The sequence below is a fragment of the Schistosoma haematobium genome, chromosome 4, assembly GCF_000699445.3.
Source record: "Schistosoma haematobium chromosome 4, whole genome shotgun sequence".
Classification (NCBI taxonomy): domain Eukaryota; kingdom Metazoa; phylum Platyhelminthes; class Trematoda; order Strigeidida; family Schistosomatidae; genus Schistosoma; species Schistosoma haematobium.
This window is the reverse complement of record NC_067199.1, coordinates 33,031,785-33,056,011: the sequence shown is the minus strand read 5'-3', so window position 1 is coordinate 33,056,011 and position 24,227 is coordinate 33,031,785. Positions and strand designations below refer to the sequence as shown.

Sequence of the window (24,227 nt, the reverse complement as noted above, 5' to 3'; positions counted from 1 at the left end):
GGTAATTGTGGACACAATTTACCTCTGTATTGGCCGAATAAGCATTCTACAGTGAACAAAACTTGTCCGATTACTAGTTGGAGACATTTTTCTGTTTGCATAAAAGGAGTAAAATCTATCAAACAAGGATTTTTTTTTAGTTATTTACTTGTCGATAATCAGTAATATTTGGTGAATACCTTGTTATAGTACTTTGGTTATTATAATGTTGACTACGACAATAAGTTTTTTTACCCCATCAATCTGAGTTCTCTTATTAACATTGGGATATACCAAATTCTTTGCAGTATTTGGAATAATTAAATCCGAGAAATCTTTATAAACAATTTATTTTAAAGAAAATATTACTGTCTTCTTGTTCTCTTCCTAATAAATAATACAATCTATACATAGTTCACAAAAACAAAAATCAAGAGTTAGGTGATATCAAATAGTCTGCTGTAGATTTTAACAAATTTCTAAATATATATTTTATTCTTTGATTCATTCTGTCTACTTCATTCAATAATATTCGTGAATTATTTACATTGGTTTGATATGTTCGTATCTTGTCAATTTGATCATTGATTATTGAGTCATCTTTTAGAGAATCATCTATTTGTAAGTCTATTGGTTGTACGAATCTAAATTGAGCTGCGCTTAAAAAATCTGACTTGTATTCCGAAAGATTTTTTGTATAGGACAGGATATGATTCTGTAAAAAAAAGGTAGAACTTATAAAAATTTTTCGAAATGTATATATTATCAATTAACGTAAAGAAAAATATATTATTTGAACGGTTTAAAGCATACCACATTTGTTCGGTACATATAAATTAACAGTTTAATTGGACACATTTATCTCTATCAGTCTGGTATCATTGTTGTATCGATTCACATAATTATTTGACCGTATTTAATTTCGGTTAGTAAACATGTTAGCGTACAGGTTCACTCATCGGTAATACAGCTCTTGTTAACAGTTGAAGTAAGTTCTCGTCATAGACTTGTATCATTCTGAAGAATCGCTCAAAACTCAAGAGCGCTGGACAGATGTTGTTTTATTTTGGATTTGTTTGACGTACAAAGGACTACACACATATCACTTCTCTAGGGGTTTAATCACGGACCTCCGTGTTATATAGTTGTTCGGCAAAAAGGTAGACTTTAATCATATTATCTGTCATACTGAATGTATATCTATGTCGAAAGACTTATCAATAAGCGTCGAATTGTCTATCGCAATCCTTGAAGGTGAACGAATTGGTTTGGTGTGGTCAGCAAAAGATGGGAATCAGTCTCACTGTGTCTGTCATTCATTTTCTTTTATTCCCACTTGAATATCACTCAATCGTCCAAGATTTTGAATGAATCTTACAAAAGTACGTAGTACTTTAAACTGGTGTAGCTATTAGGTTCCAAACTCCCGAGTATTATCAAGTTCCAATTTTACGTTGATAACATCAAAATATGGCCGGTATTATCAGAAGATACTGATATAAGGGGACTCTAGGCCGACCTCGATGTCCTGGCAAGCCGATATGAGTTATGGTTTGTGTTTGCTGATGTGTCTGAGTGTATCTATATACACATTAGTCACGCAGATGGCAATAACAATAATATTGGGAAAACGTCAGTGCATTTAGTTCTAATTTACTATAATTTACAAATCATAGTTAGTCGTGGCCTTAAGACCACAGATCACTGTCTTTTGGTTGGAGCAAAGGGGTTTGGAGCCGTTTATGATTAAGATTTACTTTGACCGTGCTGCATACATATATAATTAACACCATTCATATAACCCTAGGGAGTTTTAAATTGGGAAGTGACTCGGATATCATGAAAAAAGTACAGAAGACATCTACCAGATCAGTTCCTGAGTTGTGTGTCTTATCACGCACATTGCTGCTTGATAATTTAGAACATGGATTAAGAGATGATTTGATTATGATATTTAGGTTACTGAGAAATGATTTTGGGTGGGATATATTCCATCTTTTCCTTCCAGCTAAGTCAATACAATACAGAGGAGACAGCAGCCGATTTCAAAAGCCAAGAACAAACAAAGTCTTTACCACGAGCACTTTTTCCATACCATTATCTTGTCATAGTACTTTATCAGATTCCATATTGAGTAATCACGTAGACTGGACTTTTTTCCCAGTATACAAATTTACTTTTACATTATCTACAACTCTGTAATATATCAATGGTTGAAACAATTTTTCTTGAACTAAACATACCTGTAGATTATCCGACGTTTTGATTAAAACACTACATAATTCATTAATTCGATTGAATAACTCCACATTACAATGTGTAAGATTTTCTGGGAAATTTGGCAATAAACTAATTTTCATTTTATAACGATAGGATCTTTCTAATTTCCAGTTGAAGTTTTCTAAGTAAAATATTATCAAAAGGATATAATATAAATAAATCTAAATAACATTCATTCTCATTTTTTCTTAACAGCTCATTTTTGGTAGCAATACTGCAATGATCAGTGTTTACAAAGAACTGGAACATTGAGAATAAAGTTACGTAACAGGTTCAAGTAGTATGATCACAAATACGAAAATATGTTTTTAGGCTGAAATCTATTAATTTAAGTCACTTTTCATTACTGGTAAATTGATCTGTTCTTTTCCAACATTTAGAACCTGTTACTAAGATCCTGTTACTAAGATCTTGTTACATCCTTTAAAAAATTTACTCCAAATGGCCGAATTATTCTACTAAATAAGTTTCTGGATTTGTTTAACAAAGGAGGCTTGATTTTGACCTCATAACTATAGTTGTTTGTTCTAATAAAACTGAATACCATAGGAAATGTTTCTTGGTTCAATATTTATGATGAATAGATAGTCATTTAGATCAGTAGCCATATTGCAAATTGATCGATCCCGCGGGGTGCGGGATCGTGGATGCGCACTGCTGAGGAGTCCCATACTAGGACGAAACGGCCGTCCAGTGCTTCCAGGTTTCCAACGGTGGTCTAACATCAATTAATTCATGATCTCAACAAAAAACTTAACAATCTCCACAACCCCCATACTGATAAGAAACTGATCAGTTATGGTCCTTAACCTATACAATGATGTCATATAAACCCATACAAATGTTTATGATATTATTACCAATTAAAATTTAATTGAACGCTTAATATTAACTTACCTAAATCACTTTTCAATTGATAAATTGCCTGATTTAATTTTTCTTCATCATTTTCATATAATGTACACTGGGCAAATTGTTGGTAGATTAAACACATTTCATGTCGAACTCTTCTTAAATTTATTATATTAACGTTAATTTTCTATAAATTGTAATGAGTGGAGACTTAAGAAGGGTCAATCAATTTGTTGTATTACACAGAATCACACACTGCATTTATGAAATATGAGAACAACACGTTAACTACACTATTTGTTCATTTTCTTTGAGTTCTCCCTTATAAACTTTAACATTCTTTCATTCCTGTCGTTATTTTATTGCTTTCTTTTTTCCTTTTTCTTCTATTCTGTTCGTAAGAATTCTACTTTTAATTCCTGATACATACTACTTATATCTGTCCATACAAGTAGCACATATTACAATATGACATATAAATGTTAGTTATCATTAGAAAGTTTCATTTGTGTAGAAGACTGTTAAACTTTATTTTAGAGTTGTAGTTAATTATTTAATTGAATTTCATGTTATCAGAAACTGTTAAATATTTATAAGGTATTACAATATCGAGGCAATCCTCACAGGATGCATATATACCAATAAGAGACTGATCAATTGCAGTCCTAAACATCAATGGGAAGATTCAAACAATCAACACAAAAATGAATTTATAGAGTAATCCTAATAATCAATTATTCCTGTTCTAAGTATACGTTAGTGATTTTATCTAGAAATATAGTAATTAAATCATTCAGTTCAGAAAACATATCATATAAACGACTACTTATTGAGTTTTAATGACTTGTTTTAAGGTCAGTATTCTACAAAGTGATCAAGACTAAAAGTATTTGATTATTAACAAATATAAATGGAGAGTTGATGATATCAAATAAAAACTTTAAGCATGAATTCACTTGGTATTGTTTTTACTTGAATCTTCCCATTGATGTTTTTAGGACTGAAATTGATCAGTCTCTTATTGGCATATGTGCATACTGTGCGTATGCCTCGATATTGCCTTAATTTACAAGCATTATAAGCAAAAATGGATAGTGGCTAGCAGTGGAATCCAGGACGCGTGTTTCGTCCCGTCTGGGACTCGTCAGCTGGATGTACCCGCATCTCAGAGTTGATGTTCACTCTAAGACTCGAACTCAGTACCGTTCGCTTCAAACTCCGTCGCGTTATCCACTTAGCTACTGAGTCCTGATAGTCAATTGCTTGTGCAATGGGGTGAAGTTTAATTCACTTGGTATTGTTTTTACATCCAGCTGACGAGTCCCAAACAGGAAGAAACGCGCGTCCTGGATTCCACTGCTAGCCACTATCCATCTTTGTTTAAGCATGAATATCCGAAATTCTCAACCTATTAAAAAATGAATTAATATAACTGGTTTTCATTGTACTTTAATAAATCATCCTAGATGTTATCACACTATTTAAGATGCCTTGATGAACGGCCTATGTACCTGGCTCCAAAGTAGCCTTGGATTTCATTTACAATATTCAGCTAAACATTTCAAGAAGTCTAAACATAAAACTATTTCAGAAATTGTATACGAATTGCGCACTCTATGTTAATATATCTTACACTTGTCTATGTAAACTACAAGTTTTATTCTGTGACATACCATTTAATTTCAGCATGTTTCTTTATTTTGGTACGAAACGTGATTGATTATTTAGCTTGATACAATAGTAATTGACATTGATTTTAAGTAACCCCCTTTAAAAATAAATCACATCATTTGCATATATCACTTATCCAATGCGACTCCACTGAAAGTGATTTAGACTCTGGGAAAACCTATTTATATTACTCAATATTTCCTCATTTATTGTCTACAGTTTTGAATTTATCTTTTCACTGTAACGATCTTTCATAGTTCACTTAGTCGAAGACACTTTTCTCTGGATCGACTTGTAGCTCTTTTTAAATACTACTTTTTGTAATACAATATCATTGTACTGATGTGTTCTAGCAACTTGTGCTAACGTACACTTATGGCAAATTTTACGTTGATTATAACTGACTGACCTACACTCAATAATACTGTTGACGTATTTATGTAAGATAGCTATTAGCCTAACCTAATGTTCTTTCTTTTGATCAATAAATCTATCAATGGTTCGATATTTCGATTACCTGAAAAATGTATGAAATTATCTACTCTTATTGTTCACAGGTTATTTGATTGTATTTATCAAGATATATCAGATAGATGTTTACTCAACCGAATTAGTAGTACTGTGTTTTGGTCTGTCAAGTGGTATACAGTATGATCATTTAATATTGTATATCTTTTTTAATCATAAAATTAACAAACTCAGGATATTCATCCTACTATTGAACTGTATCCTTTAATACTATTTTGAGTACTCTGTATATGTATATATATCCAGTAAAAACAAACACTATCAGCTTGTAAACTAATACACATGGTTTTGTGTGTTTATCTTTTCAATTGCGTAATCAATAATTTTTTTTTAAAAAGTACCATAAATATATAAAACAAACAAAAATTAACATCGTGGATTGATTGGAACTAGATGTGTGCACCATCGGATCCCGGCTCAGTGATCATAAGAGAAACCAAAGGTCCTGAATTCGATTCCTGGCTGTAGGATCTTGGATATGTACTAACGAAGAGTCCAATACTAGGAGAGAATGAGCTTCTAGTGTTTCCAGGTTTTCAATGTTATTTTTTTATATTATACTTGAGAACGTTTCTTGATCTCAATGAAATTCAAGCATCCATACAACCCCATACTGACAAAAATCAATCAACTTACTAACCTCACATTCTTCATCAAGTTTTGGTATATTGACTTTTTCTAAGAGTACATTGTCTAAAATGATTATTTACAGAAATAAACAGTTTGAATTAATGATCTTAATTTTATGTAAAATAATGTTGTATGTCTATTGTCAAAACATTACGAACTTCAAAATCAAATACTGTCCATTTTGTTACTAAATAATTCAATGTTAAAACTTTAGTATCTGTGATTTCATTATTAAATCAGAGTACCTTTATAAAGTCTAGAGATTTTAATTAAAATAGCGAGTCATCTTCGTTGATCAGTACTTACTAGTAAATAACCTAGGTGTTTATTTTTCTATTCATTGATTGTTTCCGTCCATTAAGATTATTCTGAAATCAAACAGAAAGATTGTTGGGTATTCTTCTATCTTGAAAATGTTCTTGTATTTCAGGTCAAATGGTAACTGATGAAAGACTTACTATGAAATTTTATTCTAGTTTCAGTTTACCTGGTTTTTCTAAAAATCAAACCAGTTTTAAATAATTTACAAACATTTCTAAACTAATATATGAGCGAAAGTGGATAATTGCTAGCAGTGGAATTCAGGACGCGCGTTTTGTTTTATTTGGGACTCAATCAATTGTAGTCCTAAATAACAATGGGAAGATAGAAGTAAACGATATCAAGTGAATTTAGATTTTCACCCCATTAGATAAGCAGGTGGCTATCAGGAATCAGTAGCTAAGTAGATAACGCGATGGCGTTTGAAGCGAACGGTACTGAGTTCGAGTCTTAGAGTGAACATTAACTCTGAGATGCAGGTACATCCAGCTGATGAGTCCCAAACAGGACGAAACACGCGTCCTGGATTCCACTTCTAGCCACTATCCATCTTTGCTTATAAAGCTTGTGATCTAAGGCAATGTCGAGACGGTCCGCACAATATACACATATGCCAATAGGAGACTCATCAACAACAGTCCTAAATAACAATAGGAAGATAAAAATAAACAAAATCAAGTGAATTTAATATATAAGGTTTGCGGAGATAGTTCAATTTGTAGTCTCCCTTATGAACTGACTGACTTTAGTTAAAACGACCACTGATGATTAGAATGCACTGAACAATTGTTTTGTTCATTCATTAGCATAGAATTATAATTTCATTGCAGTACATAAAGAATTTAACCTAGATCCTGTCTGGAATCATTAAAAGATAATGATACTAATTCTCAAGCTAAAACCAAACAGCTTTCTAGTGATTTCCGGTTTTAAAGTTTCTTTACTTGACATCAGATTATGATGTAAAACCTCTTCAAAATAAATAAAAACCTAAAATATAAATTAATAATGAATTTATTAAACTTGGTATACGATTTGTGGTTCAATTTTCAAAAATATTTTATTTTACTTACTTTTGTCATGTTCACATAGGCTGTTGGAATAGGTTCTATAACGTAGACTAACAAGTGGTTTATTGTATTGTGTAGTTTGATAAGTCATTTTCGGTTATAGTTCGTATTTCTAAAAAGGTGAATTCATCCGCTATTACATTTAAAGTGGAATGATTGTTGAATAACAATGTTAAGTTTGTTTGATGTCTAAGCATGTATATATATATATATATATATATATATATATATATATATATTAATCGTGAAGAGATAATTAAGATTGTTAGATGCTGGATCAGGGGTCTAGATGTTAAGCGAAACCGAAGGTCCTGGGTTCGAATCCCGCAAATAGGGCCGTGGATGCGCGCCGCTGAGGAGTCCCATACTAGGACGAAACAGCCATTCAGTGTTTCCAGGTTTTCAATGGTGGTCTAACATCAATCGATTCATGATTGCAATTATGAAACAAAAACATTTACTTTTGGTGTTTCAAATAGACCACCGATTTTCGCATATACAAAACCGTATTTTCTGCACGATATATTTCACCTCCGCTTGTAATTTGTTTAAATTGACAATGATCTAATATTGACAGTCACGTGAAGTCAGTTAAAATGAGTGAATGGATCAACGGACTTATACGAAGAATAAACGTAAAATAAACTTTGTCTATTAGTTCATTTTCTATTTCAAAGGTAAAAAAAGACTGACTCGTAAACTAAAATAACTCACATTTATTAACGGTACCGATTTCGTTTATTATTATTGACTAATATGATCAACAATTGGTATATTTGTACTCAGAATTTATTATTCAGTCTTTAAGCTAGAATAGAGTGGCTTTTTTAGAAATAAAACACATGAGTATCAGTCAATCACTATCATCAGTTCCAGTTTCCTCAATTAAACACTTTCGTTGTAGGTTGGGTTCGTCATCCTCACTTGAAATGAAATATTTGAGACATTGAGATTATAACATGAAATGACATTAGATGAAAATATTGAAATGACTGAGATATTGAGACTGATAATTTTCCCAACGGAATCAAACTCTAATTACTTAATCAAATAGATCTTAGAAGATTGTATTACTTTCCAAATGGCTAACTACATTAGTACGTATTTAGCAAATGAAACTGGAATATGTACACAAAATTTTCGATCGTCATGGTGTGATTGTATCAGTTATCGGATAAAATAAGTGAGTAATGGAGGTCACAAAGTAACTTATAGACCTTGAGATATATATAATTTTAACTGTTACAACATTCCATTTTACGTTAACTGATCTTAATATTAATTGTGATTGGAATAAGACAAATTTACTTTATTCCTTAGACATTGTATCTGTTGTCTCGCTCCAAATTATCTCAACAACTGGGCATGCACAATTTGAGATCGTGTTTTTTACCTATCGATATGATATCGTATATAAATGGTGATTATAATCACCGTTACTCACAAGTACGTTCACCTAAATACACTTACTGTATCACTTTTGCTCTATCCAAACGGAACAAACACTAATGTACTATCAGTAGCTAAAATTTAAATCATCTACCGAACTTAACTTATAAAAAAGGCCAATAAATACGAAAAAGTAAATGACTAATGAACAGGATGCTGGTTTGTACAACAAACTTTGAAGATGTATGTGTTATGGATTAAAATATACCACATTTTCATCTATGATTAGTCAGACAAAGAGTTATAACTTTTTGATGTTCTTGATGTTAGATTTCTTTAAACGGGCGTAGGTATAGCATTGCGTCCTAGAGCAGAACTAGCTCTCTTAGACTGCATCCCAGTAGACAGTCGTTTGTGCGCTCCCCGACTTAACGGAACAGTAGGGACTCGGAAAGATAGGGTCACTCGTCGTTGCCTCTTCGTCGTATCTGCCTACTCTCCCACTGACTGCAGCTCAGACGGTGCAAAAGATGTGTTTTACAGAAAGCTTTCCGATCTTCTCCAAAAAGCTAGGCACTCTGACGTAGCAATAGTGGCTGGGGACTTTAATGCTCAAGTAGGTAAACTAAGCGAAAGGGAAAGACACTTGGGTGGGTCATATGGTGTCGTGGCTCAAAGAACAAATAATGGCGACCGTCTGTTACAGCTATGCTCAGATAACCGCCTGTTTCTTGCAAACATTAACTTCAAGCATAAGCAAAAACTGTCATGAGTTTATGTAAGGCTTTTTATCACGTGATTTATCCACTAATCAAAATACGACTTATACAATCTCAGCTCTATGCCAAACCAATGACGTTCAACCGGTATGAGCAGCCTAGAGTCCTTATTGGTCCTATGTCCGCCTAGCCCGTACACTTCAGTCCAGAACACCAATACTAACTTCCACTATGCGAATCATATATTTCAAACACACTGTGTTTATATATTAAACAAACAGACCGCAACGCACCATCAAATCGGAAATAACATTTGTACACAATAAAGCCCAAAAGTGACTGTGAACGTGGGAGGCAGTAGTCAATAAACTCAACATAGCTTAAGAACAGTAAATCGTACAATAATAAATTATACGTTAAAATAAAGCTTATAATAAGAGGAATATAAATTTCCATGATGTAATTATTGAATAGTTATACCATAAGAATGTATAGATAATATTAGTCAATTAATAGGTCTCAGAAGTCACTCGTGATTTAATCTTCACTCGGAAATAACAAAACATCTTTTGACATAACGACCATGGAATACGTCCCAACGTTGGACCCAAATAGATCACATCGTTATCAGCCACTGATGAAGGGGCTCGATAGGAGACTGTCGCTCGTTCTGGAGCACATGCTTAGATTCAGATCATGCTCTAGTGCGAGCGCGTGTTTTTCTACTTCTTACTGGACGTAGGAAAGACACTGCAAGGAAACTTCTTAGGGTCCTACTTAATGATAGTCAAGCTAAGAGTGTATTTGAGGAACAACTAGAAAACAGTTAGGCAGCCATGTAGGTGATGCCCACCCCGAGGCAACGTGAAATGATATTCGAAAATCTGTGGAAACAGCAGTGATATCTACTAGTACGGTAAACCACAAGGTCAGGGAGAAACACTGGATCTCGGCATCATCTACCGTACTGATAGGTGCTCGAAAACTCATCCCATCTGGCTGTGAACATGACGAAGGGCGGAGTCAGCTTATGCGCAATCTGACAAGAAGCCTACGCAATGGTCGTGAACAGTGGTGCGTAGCGAAAGCAAGAGAGATGGAAAAGGCGGCGGCAATAGGTAACAGCAAACAACTCTTCAGACTTGTGAAAGTAATTGGTATTAGGGATCCAACTGTTAGCGAGAGTATCTCGGGAAAAGATGGACATATTGTACATTCTGAATCCAGGAGTTCGGATCGACGAACAGAACTTTCTAGGGATCAGTTCAACTGGCCTCCAGTCACACTTCTGTTTCCCACGATCTTCAGTCGACCTGAATGTCAAGTTGATGTAATTCCTCCAACTCTTAATAAAGTTGAAAAAGCCATAGGAAATCTGAAGCGTGGGAGAGTAACAGGCCCTGAAAGGTTTAGCTCTGAGATTTTTAAGAATGGTGGTCCAGTATCAGCAGTGAGATTTGATAAGTCTTATCGATTGAACGCTATATTTATTTCCTAAGCTATTCCGATGACCCGCACGCTAGAACTACACAGCGACTTGAACACCAATGAGAAGACGCAAGTATGAGGGAAAATACTTTACTCCGAGGTTCATTTTACTACAGAAAATATAGGATTTTTATAATATATCTACATGTCCTTGGGTCGCTGGAATATTCTGGAATACTACTAAACATAGTAGCACTGTAGTGGCCAACCACTCAGAGCTTCCGCATGTGATGTTTCGCTACCTTGATATTTCTGGCCAAGACTCCAAATGAACGCTGATTGGACGAAACACTTCTTAGTGTTTCTCGATGCTTGCTTGTCTTTTGCAAGCGATTTCCGGACCACCCCAACAAGATTGACTGAGGTCTTATGTAGAATCTGGGAACTGAACGTAATCCCATCTGACTGGTCGCAATCACTAATTGTGCTAGTCTATAAGAAAAGACAAAAGTCCTCTTGTGACAATCCCAGAGGAGTCAGTTTGACTAATATAGTGTCTAAAATATTAGCTTCAATAATTCTTCGACGCCTACCAAAAGCTCATGAAGAGCAGACGAGAGAAAATCAGGCTGTTTTCCTACATGGACGTGGCTGTATAGACCAGATATTCGCACTACATCAGGTCCTAGATCATAGACACACATTCAGATGCCTCACAATAGTAGTATTTCTCGACCTTAAGGCGGTGCTTGACTCTGTTCATCGTGAGGTTCAATGGAAGTGTTTGTCACTGGAAGGAGTACCAAACAAGGACACCAACCCTATACAGGCTCTCTACTCAAATACAACTGGTCGAGTGAGAGCTTATGGCGAACTGTCATCAGAATTGATTACTTCAAGTAATGTTCATCAGGGCTGTCCACTCTCTCCATTCTTGTTTAACTTTGTCGCTGTCGTGCTTTTAGAGATAACACTTTCCTAATCTAAATTTCCAGGAGTTGGACTTCTACCAGGAGGTCCACTTGTTGACTTAGAATATACTGATGACATAGTTCTATTTGGTGAAGACGCTGACAGAGTGCAGTCTTCTGACCACTCTAAGCGGCAATGCAAACATGTTCGGGATGCGATTCTCCCCCTTGAAATGCAGAATGTTGCTTCAGGATTGGGTTGCATCGACACCCGAACTAATGATAGGGAGTGAAGTAGTTGAGCTTGTCGAAGTTTCATCAGCCCTTGTGGTCTGGTGTTTAACGAAATCTCAGCACAGATACAGAAGGCTCGACTAGCTTTTGCCAACTTGCGTCATTTATGGCGTAGGTAAGATATACGTCTATCAACCAGAGGACGGGCTTACTGCGTAGCAGTTCGGTCCGTCCTACTTTATGGCAGTGAAACATGACCGATACGAGTAGAGTATAATCGTAGGTTACTAGTATTTGATCATAGGTGTCGTCGAATCATTGCTCATATATATATATATGGTGATATCAATCTATTTGTTGTTTTTTTTCACTGAAGTTAACGATTGATCATGGACAATTATATTAATTAGCTCATTAAAAGAACAATATAACTAAATAAGGGGAAAAAGTACAAAATTACAAAGATCAACTTAAGGGACAATGAGTTTGCTTTTTTTCTCTATTTTGAAGTGATTTACTTTTTTTTTCTTCAACTTATTAAGGAGAAAAAGTACTGCTTTGTTTCACTTCAAAAATTTAAGTTAAACTTATTTTTCGAATTTCCCTCACTCCCTTATTCACTTTGTTTTAACACAAACATTTATCATAGAATTAGATTTATTTTAAAGATCTGTGAATTTTTTAAAATTATAGAATCAATAATCCAGTACTCGAATAGAACAATTATTTACAGGGAGTCTTCTTTTAAGAAATTTAAAGCAATTAGTCCTTTTGATAGATTTCGATAGTGTAATAAGAAGACGAAGATTATCAGAACCATGTAATATATTGGCGCAATACATTTTGAACATTTATATGTAAAATTAAAAGGTTAACCAGACTGGAAAAATTCAAATCCCCTTTGTGCATTCAAAAATTGTTTGTTCTCACCTTAAACCTACCCTGGTAATATTGGCTTATTATCCAGAGTGATTAGGTTTCGCTTTGTGTTCACATTATTATTATTATTATTACTCTTATCATTATTCTTGTCTCCTCATACCCCCCATATGTGTGTGTGGTCAGATTGTTCAAAACGTATTGCGCTAATATATCAAATAGTTCTGATAATCTTCGTCTTATTACATTATCAAAAGAACAATAATAATAATAATTATTATTACTATTATTATTAAGAAGCATTTTATGAATAGTTTAAAATTCATTTAACCTGGTGTTACAAGCCCAATGGTTATTACAGTATAATCAGCTTTCACACATGTATTTTAGATAAATAATTATCTTCTAAAGTACCGTTGCAAATCAGAGAACATTGGACGACTATTTCGTACTTGTTTATTACTCAGAAGTATTGCCTATCCATAACTCTGTTCATAAGTCACCTGAGAAATTTCGCGTTTTAAAGTAAACTCCACATCTTTAAATCACTGAGTTGAAATTTAAACTTAAGTCAATTCATGTTAGTTACCATTACACACTTCCTACATGGTTGATTGTATTGGGCACAACTTTCTGTTAAAAGTTCAGCAGCTCTGTTTCAAAGCTATTTATGTATTTTATAGAAAGATTTGAGTAACTCGTCACAAAACCACTTGCAACTGAATAGTAATCTTTACACTTATATAGATCATTCCACAAATCACCTTAGATGGTAGACTTTCTTTGATTCTTTAACTTCCAAACTTTTTGTTGTTATTAAAACTCATATGTTTATCCTAAAAAATGTGAACAATTTAGTAGGAATTGGTTCAGTTGAATAGTTTATCAAAATTCTCATTCCATTACTAATATATGAATGACAATTTCATCTCTTGTAAAAGTTAGTACTGACTGGCCAGAAATTCACAGGATAATTCAATGAATAACAATGAGGTATTTAGTTCTCATATTAAGAGAAACATGGAGATAGAATAACCTTTTTAATTGTTCTGCTTTTGTGAAGAGTAGATAGGAGGGACAAGAATAGGGAAAGAACTTGGATGGGACAGTTCACGTATTTTCCCAGTTTTAAACTACTCCAGTACATAAATTTTCGATAAAAACACCTAGATCTAGAATAATGGCCATATGCTTTATAGATACAATTCAATATGAATTAAATGCGTTGTATAATACTCAACAAAAAATATCCCAATAAACCCAGAAACAAATATGTAGCTATGGATAAGAAATCTCTGTTTAGGATTCTATGACTTAGAGGTAACATATCCAGAGAACTGTTAATTCTGATATTATGCAAAGACATAAGATTTTCAATACTGGAAAACTACAGTTAGTGTTTTCTTTACATCTTTTGATGACGCTAACACTGAAAGATGAATGATTTGACCTGGTCAATTCTTTTTGTATTTATCAGTTAAATCATTTCCATGTATCCAGTTACCTTAACCGATATTCTAGGAATTTACTTTTCCTTAGCTTAGCAAATGTGTCTTTAAAACTGTGGACATTAGATGTTAGATTACTTAGTTCAAACTTACCTTAAGGGAATTATTAGCTACTTATTTTCAGCAATCTATAACAAGCTCCAGATTCTTCAGATGATAAAGGCTAAAAGTGTTTGAATAACAGAGCTAAGACTCTCAATCCAAGTCGTATGAGAAGTAGCGATTCAAGGATTCAGTTCACTTAATGAAATTACGATGTTGTATAACACATGAAAGATCCCAGCTTCTCATTTGACCTTGGGTTTGTAAACTTAAGCTTCGTTGTCAGTGTGTGTGTGTTGGAACTTAATTTTAGATTGATGGGTCGCTAATTAAATTTCCTCGTGAAAAATGAATGATAACTCCACATGGCTTGAATCGAGAGTGCGCAATTATCTTATTCTCTACATGACTGAAATCCGTCAGACACAACCTTTCACTAGTACATCAGCAATCTCATCCAGGTAAGCTAATTCCTCACGCTTACATGATCGTTATTGGCTGGAGGTGTATGATATTTCATTTCGTTAACTGCTTTTAATATTAGAGACCCTAAACAGAATGTCAGAGTGATTCTGATATATATATATTTAGAGTGTATAACGTAGCTTTATTTTATCTAAAACTTTTCACCCTGTCAAGTCTTAGTGTCAATAAGCTTTCAGTCATCCAAGTAATATCTCTGATAATCCATTCGCTTGAATGTTCTAGTTAACTGATCTATGTCAAAATCATAACAAAATTTATCCAAGTTTTTGTTGTCTAAAAAACCAAAAAGTTGTCTATTCACTAAAAATGTTGGCACAAAATAGTGTAAAGTTTCTCTCAGTCTGAGTGAACTGTTCCAGGAACTCAAAATTATGTCATCATATCACAAAAAAATATCGAAAAAAGGATGCGATGTTAAATAACTTACAGCTATCAAGGTCTTTGCAAAACTATTCAAATACAAAACGTTTTTTATGTATGTACTTTACTTATTATTTCCGTATAGTTAGATGTTATTGTGATTGGTTTATTTGTTATTCACAATTGTCAACACTATTATTTTCTTGGTAAATAGTAACTAGTCTAGAACAGACCATATATATATCGGTTATTTCATGTCTGTTCATATATGTCTATTCTATGTCTCAATGTGCTCAAAATCGGGTTAAATTTTTCAATGTTAGTATTAATGACTATGTTTTATATTGTAAATTTCATGTACATGTAGTGTAATCCAGTATATTTAAGTTTTTTTAATCATGTACACATGCATACATGTGGTGTAAAGCACGTTGAAATCAATAATGCAAAGTTAAACTCACCTTTGTACAAAACACATTTTACTCCTTTTAAAAAGTGATTAATACAAATGAATCTTGAGAAAGGTTGTTTACATACATATTCATTTTAATAGTACAGGCTTTAGTATGTTAAAACAATATAAAGTGGCATTGAAGAGAGAAGGATCATAATTTATATTATGATGATTTTAATTGTAGTGTCGAAGATTATTAGCTTGGGACTCTTAAAATAAAAGAAATATACATGAATCTACTTGTTAAGAAGAATGACATATATGAAACCTTAGATAAATGTTTTAGTTTGTTTCCATTTACCCATTCATCACAACATGAGTTATCAGGTTTGGATATACTATTTAACAATGTCTGCAAACTATAGTTATAATTCAAACATGGAAATGACGAATTATTCAATAATCATACAATAAAAGTAGATATGATGATTCCTCGTTGAATACTTGTGAAAATATCACTTTTCTCAAATATCCACTTTGATCTAATAGACTACTAGTTAGTGAATTATTTGTGCACATTACGCATGTATGCAAATAAATTTACAATTTAAATAAAGCAAGAACAAATATTGGTGCAGAATAGTATGAATTCATATTATTTCGAGGTTTCTCGTCAGCTGCGTACAAACCAAAACTGTGATGGGATTTAGATGGTGGTTGGAGGTAGTCAACAGGAAACCCTGGACCTGGGTTTCGTGTTACTTGGCACTCGTCAGCAAGGTGTACCTGTAATCTTGTGGGGACTGGTGCTCCCTGGCGGATTCGATCTCGTGTCACCCAGCTTCACAGTCAGATACGTTACCACTGAGCTATACGAGCCGTGACTAACCTCCTGTAGGACTGAGATGTAATCACAATTGATTGATCACTGGGTGTTGACTTCCTCCAACCACCATCTAAATCTCAATACATAGTGCCCTCAGTGTCGAGTCACCTAGACTGTTGGCCACATTGTAACATGATCGATAGCATTCGATCTGCACTAATAAGGACTAGACAAGCATGACATTGATCACCACCCAGTGGTCAATCAATTGCAAAAATGTGATAGAATTTTTACATTGAGATAGAGTGAAAACAATTGACATAGATGAGTGTAAATAACTGGGTTACAATAATAATTATAAATATATATATATGCTAGAACAGGTCAGAGGTCAAAAGGAATTAATTCAGGTTGGGTGGTGTAATAATGGAATTGAATAATCATAAGATAGGTTACGTAATAATAATTAAATAGAATTTGAAAAGATAATTTAAGAGGATCAGGTGGTGGAAATGTGTGAATAATAATGTGGTTTAAGAATTATGTAATAGGGAGGAGTATAAATATTTTAAAATAAATAAATAAATAATAAAATTTTAAAAAAGGGTTACCAGGGTAGTGATAAGTTAATTAAAGTCTCTTTTTGGATGCATAAGTCAGGTTTAAGTTTTTTGATCATGATGGCTTCAGCAAAACGGAGGGTGGTCGTACTTCTTTGTCTATTGATAATTTTGAAAGCATGCGGAATGTCGATGGTGTGCCCGGTGTCAGGTAGATGTCGAGCTATTGTGCTGTTGAAGGCCTTATTCTCTCGCAGCCTCAAGTTTTTGGAACATGCTCAGAAATGCGGACATGCACTCTTCTCTCAGTTCTTCCAATGTGTGTGCTTTGGCACGTACATGTGAATTGGTAGATGCAGTTGGAGCTACTAAGAAAAGAGGGCTTGTCGATTTTGGTTTGTTGAAGTGAGCAGTTCGTTTGCCAAACTGTCATAAGTTTGCTGCTGGATAGGTGACTTTCAACGCAGAGTTTATTCTGTGATTAATTATTCCAGCAATTTCATCACCTTTGAAACGTAAGTGTGAGAAGCAGGTTTTCCTTTCTACTCCATCATATTTTGTACGAAAATTGCTTTTTGCACACTTCTGGATAAATTTCAATGGGTATTCATTATCACGTAGAACATTAGTAATCAGATTAATTTCTGACCTGTTCTAGCATATATATATATATATATATATATATATAATTATTGTAACCCAGTTATTTACACTCATCTATGTCAATTGTTTTCACTCTATCTCAATGTAAAAATTCTATCACATTTTTGGTTTGTAAGCAGCTGACGAGAAACCTCGAAATAATATGAATTCATACTATTCTGCACCAATATTTGTTCTTGCATAAATTAAATTCATAAAAGGAACCAATTGCATTACTACTACTGTTACTACTACTACTATTATTATTATTATTATTATTATTATTATTATTATTATTACTTAGGGTAACTCAACATCACGTGCACTAAGTTGAGATATATGGTGATAGTTAAAGGTAGTCATCAGTATACCTCAGACCTAAGTTTCAGTCTGTTTGACACTCGTCAATAAGACGTACCTGTCGATGATGTTTTTAGGGTAGGTCGGTTTTGGTCTCAATAGCTCAGAGGTGTATCTATGAACCGAACAAAATAGGTAAAAAGTACAAATTGGTGGTAAGAAGAGTTGAGTTCTTCACCTTGCATGTGAGTTCAACAAATAATAATTATTTTTTGTAGCATCATTTATTATTTATATATTTTTGCAAACAAATATTTCGAGAAGCCATGATAATCTTTTAATCTATTCAACCTTCGGTGAGTTGTTCCAATAAGTCTAACACTAGGAAGGGGTTAGGATATCAGTATAAGACAAATCGGGACCGTAGCTTTAACTTTAATGGAAAGGTCAGAGACTGAAAGTAATTTTCAGCTTTCTAACAGCTGTTAAACAATATAGTGAATAAAATACTAATATAAATGCGAAATATAGACAGTCAATTCGGTACCGTACTGGAAGATTGACATACAGTTAGCCTAGTCAACTATAAACATTGGTAACACTATTAATGGAACATAAATAAATTTCAACCAACTGAAGTTCTCTCAAACCTGTGAATATCTTTTGAAATTTGATAGTTTTAAATACAGTAACAAGATTAATTAGAACTAGTGATAGAATGAACATTAGATTTATGAGATAGACATTGTTAAACTTACTTTTTTTCGCAATTAATAATAAATACTGAGCAATGTACTTAATTTGAGCGTCATTAGTTTTAGATTTCGACTATTTCTGTATTTGAGATATTCTAAACATAAAAAATCCGTACGTATTACTATCATTGTTGATAACAGCATCGTTATCGACAATAATGTAATAACATTTGCATAAATCTCAAAGCTTGTAACTATTACTATTGTCCTGGCGACTTTAAGATTGATATCATACACATAACAGAAAGCAATAGGTATCAAAAAATGTTTGCCCTGTAGCATTTGTGATGGTAGTTCTACATGATTTCACTTACAATTCACTCATTTTTATTAGTCTCATTAATGCTACAATTCGATCATGTTAAAGTGTAACCAGATTAAAATGAGGTTGTATGATTTATTGACAGTGTATTCCAAGCATTCAACAGGAACATGATTACACATACACTGATAAACTTGTTTTGATAATAATAATTTGTCATTTATTAAAGTAACTTTTAAACTTGTGGATTGTTACCGTGTGCGATAATTGTCAAAAAAGGTCCTGGGTTCCATTCTCGAGTACGAGGTTGTGGATGAACACTGTTGAGGAGTCCCTTTACTAAGACGAAATGGCCAGCCCGTGCTCCAGTTTTTCAATGATGATCTAACTAAAATCCGTTAGTAATATAAACTATGAAAATTCTACAAACTTCACTAACACCCTGTATTAAAAATGTAGGTAAATTACTAAGTTGCACATTTGTTTCTTCCTAACATAAATAATTCTTTAAACAAAGGTGCAAACCGATTAACTGAAGAACAGCTAATTAAGCTAGTTAAGATTTTTCCTTTCATATATTTGGAACAATAAAATATACAAAATGAAAACTTTACGTTAGCAGGAATTTATTTATTATATTATAAAATATATTTATATGTAGGTTGATAAAATAGTAGAATTCAACTGTAATAAATCCCCAAACCATAAACTAAAAAGATTATCTGATATAATAGTGTACAAAACCTATGTACTGCAGTGTGAGTGAGATGTTACTATAGTTTTTAACAGCAAACAACATGTTCCAACGAACTCAAGGTTTAATATATACCATCCACTTTAAAAAAATCATTATTGTCTTGTTTACAATTTTTACTCAGTAAATGGGCAGAAAAAATGCGAACAAATGCCAAATATGACATGTCTAACTTATTGTGAAATATTCTTTTTCTTTGGTATGAAAATTCTATTTGTTCCAGATCAAAAAATGACTCACTCTTGAAATTTTGAATGGCTCTTAATATCCTCAGGACAATCATATTAGTTAACAACAGCTATTGATCATGTATTCAAATATTCAGAATGCTCAAAAGGATGGCACTGATGAGGACTTCTATGTTAAGGGCGAAACAAGTGTCTAATGGTCATTCTTATTCAACAGTACTCTGGTTTATGTCAGTTTAAAATGAGAACTAGTAATAAACCACTTACTACTCATATGACTGGAGTTATACGATCTCTAGATACTTTTATACCAGGTACATGAAAATAGACCATACCACATATGGTAACAATTTGAGAAATATCAAGGAAGGTGATATTGAATAGCTACTATCTTCTCTCAGTGTCATGTCTACAAAGCCTATCAAAATAGTGGTTGTTAGGCAGTTTTGTACATAATTCTTGTGTCTATTATCAAAATTTTTATTTATAATCTGGCAGTTAATCTTACTTTTAACATTCGGATTAACATAGTGTAGTAGTGACATATTGTATGCCTTAGATATGTACATAGTCGGTCATATCTCAGTTCTGACGTTGACTAATAGCAAGTACTTATCACGACCAACCCGTATTTTTATTGGATAAAATGAACAAGTTTGTTTGTTGATAGGTCCAATAAATATTAGATTAATTTATATTCAGAGCATTTTTTTCATTTTCAACTACTCAATAATCGTTTTTTTTAAATCTACGTAGATGCCTTTATTCAGAGATGAGGGTTGATGTACAAAGAGGAATCTTGGTATCTTCAAGACTTGGACCTCTTGGTAAAATGCAAGAAGTTCACCTATCTTAGCTACTGAACTGAACTGAGAGTCATGCCCATTATTCAAAAGATCTAAGTACCTATTCGATGATCTTGAGATTACCAGTTTTAGATCCAACATATTTTTATCTTGTAGTTCGTCATAGTTTTGTCAAGCGAGTCTGTTTAAATATAATTGTAAAGTGATATGAAATGACTTACGTATTGTATTAAGGGGTTTGTCAAGGAAGTTAGCTTCTTGGCCCAGTGGAACCTGGATATTTGACGTCCTTAACGTCACTGTGTTTGGACAAGATTATGTGAGTGTTGGAGTAATGAAAGTTAGAAGTGTCATGATTATCTATTATCAATGTATTGTCATGAGCTTCTAACCAGCTTAGACTGTTAGTGGCTGCGTTTATTATTCTGTTAGTGATCAGTCATTTGTCGGCAACTGTATTCATGTTGTTGTTGGATAAGAAATTGTCGTAACCAGCCTAGTGTACTTTACTAACTAGGATTGGGTGTTACTGAGTATTATGACTATCCGGTTAGTTCCAATACATCAGTCATTGGGTTTTCTTGACAGGGTTTGTAAAGTCAATCTAAGGTGAATTCATTTTTCACCAATGACTGCAATCAATTAGAAAACCCTTAAACTTTAGAAAGTCTTGAATATATGTTACAGCTTAAATTAAGACTTCTAAGTAGTGCTGAATTTTCCAACTGAACCGCGTGTACTTACTAGTGACCAACTGTAGGACAGATTTCTATACTTATGGTAAAACCCATTACCACTAATATTAAACCATTTTGAAGTGGTTAATAATGTTCTAGAAGCTTATTCTACTAGGTTAAAGTAACTGCAAACAGGTTTTTGTCATTATGATGATTATTCATGCTATGATGAAAAGAAAAGTCAAGATTCGATTGATTTACTCATCATGAATTTTGTTCAACATTATTTCCGTTCTGATTCAATGTGCTGATTACTCAATGTAGTAGTTGTTTGGTTTTCTCGTATGATATTTTATTCTGTATAATGTGCGGTATTCTTGTATTCGATTGACATGAACTATGCTCAAGTATATGGTGTGTTATCACTCTAAGTATTTTCCATATATATGATTTCATCCTAATTATTAATCACAATGGGTGTACAATCAATATATAAATGAGTGTATTTTCGACTAGGGTCGTCGTCATTATGTTTGTGTTTTGGGGTTAATAAATCTTCACTTATACCAGTCTTGTGTTCTTTCGCGTGGTGGGAATCACAGAGGTTCGAGTATAAGTGATAAGCGTCTCTGACACAACCAGATTTAAAACCAGATAAAAAAGTAGCATTCAACTGAAAAGTTATAACAATTTATTTGTCTACTCAATTATTTATGCAGACAAAATTTAAGTCAGTCAAAAGTTTACTATTAGACCTGAAATCTCTTTGTTTAATAATTAAACATAACAAGAATATATATATATATATATATATTACTGAGAACCTAGAAACAAAATATGCATCATACCTAACTCATATTTCCAGCGTCCCGTTTTAAAAATATTCACAATCAATCACTAAACAGTGACTATTATTAGGTCTATCAAGTTCATTAATTTTAAATTCATCTCAGGCTTACATGAGGCGAGTTAAGGCTCTAATAGCTCAATGGTAACGTCTCTGACTGTAAACCTGAATGACACAGGATCAAATCCACCAGAGAGTATCAGATTCCTCAAAATTACAGACACACTTTGTTGATGAGTTCCAACTACCATGAAACCTAAATCTATGGAATCCTACCGACGGACTCTGACCACCAAAAATCTCAGCAAGCACCAAATGACAGTCATACAAAATTGTTGTAGATCACCAACGTAGATGATCTATGTCGAAAATGATTGAAGGCCTACTCGAATGGTGTGACAAACTAGCTAACGTCGAAGTCACACCTCGTGGTCAGCGCTTTACGTGGACTACATCATTGACGTATCAAGGTACCATAGATGCTTTGAAGACTGTACAACACAGAGGACGTTATTACAGAAATATATTAGTTAAAGTAGATACAAGCGAAAGTAAGACCACTGCCGCATGGGCCACCCCATGGCATACGATTAACTGATGTGCGTTGGTCGTCCTTGACCTTGACGAAGATCGATGATTTGCTCGATATTCAATGACCCAACTGCCGGATGATTTGACTAGGGCTTAGTGACATTTCGCTGGCCCTACATTGTGAACAGACTAAATTCGATAATGTAAACTATTGTATTTTTAATGATTGATTTGAATTTATCATTCTTAGAGAGAAATTTCAAAGCCATAGATTTCTTCTGGTTTAAACTCATCAATAATTATTGTTAAAGAATTTCAAATTAGTCTCTTATACTTTGGTATCTAACACTTATTCAATTGTTGTCATTTTGTCATTAAAGAAATAAAGTTATCTATTTTTATCTTACAATATCTTCTCCTTTTTAAATGATTTAGGATAAGCATATAAGGTCAAAAATTGAAAAAACATGCTCAACGATACACAATAAGTGGAATATGTGAAACATGATCAAAGGTGTATGTACATGCATATATTGTTTATACACTTATAGAATACATTTAATTCACTTCATTGTTATTTGTTAATTATTATAATCGAAACAACAACAACAACAACAAAGAAGGAACACATTGAAATAAAGAAAACTCAATTTAATTAGCTATTTACATTTCTATCCCCCTATTTCTTGTTGTTTTTTTTTGTTTTTTTAATAATTTCTATATCCTACTTTAACCTTCATTTAGTATTTATGACTGGATAAAATTATTCGTATCTCGGCGATAAAAAAAAACAACAAAAAAGAATGATAACAAATCATTCATTTATTTTTGTAGAAGAATAGTATACTACTCCCAAATTCATTTATATATATATATATATATATATATATATATATATATATATATATATATATATATATATATATATTTCGTTAATTTCACCATTGTGTTATTGTATTATTTCAAATCTGGTTGAAACTTATCATCCATATTGAGTTAGTTGTATTCTAGGAAATATTATTGAATAGTTTGGACATTGGATTTAGATCATATTTAAACAAATTCTATGCCATTACACTACATTAACCCTAAATCCATTAAACACTTCATTTATTTTGATATCTTATGTATAGTTTAGATTTTCCATAACAGTGAATGTATTATTATTATTATTATTATTATTATTATTATTATTATTGATGAATATAGTATCGTACTTTATAAAATCCTACGTATATATTCATCCATATGAATATTCCATCATGAATATAATTGAATTAAACTAAACTGTACAAACAGTACTGAATGTTGATTATATATATCTTAATCAAGAATTGAAGAATCCATATTGTTAACAATATTGGAAAAAAGAATTATACTTTTCTTTCATAAAGTACA

General features: G+C 32.9%; 1 protein-coding gene across 1 annotated transcript; it reads right to left on the bottom strand.

The window, feature by feature from the left end:
- Positions 1 to 313: 313 nt before the first annotated feature.
- MS3_00007890 (uncharacterized protein) lies at positions 314 to 15,623 on the bottom strand. The gene is made up of 6 exons (XM_012936310.3): positions 15,355 to 15,623; positions 7,335 to 7,443; positions 5,951 to 6,003; positions 3,157 to 3,298; positions 2,223 to 2,380; positions 314 to 694 (listed from the first exon to the last, which is right to left on the bottom strand). Exons 2-6 carry the CDS (start codon positions 7,420 to 7,422, stop codon positions 410 to 412), a joined length of 726 nt encoding a protein of 241 aa, XP_012791764.2. The 5' UTR covers positions 7,423 to 7,443; positions 15,355 to 15,623; the 3' UTR covers positions 314 to 409.
- Positions 15,624 to 24,227: the final 8,604 nt, after the last annotated feature.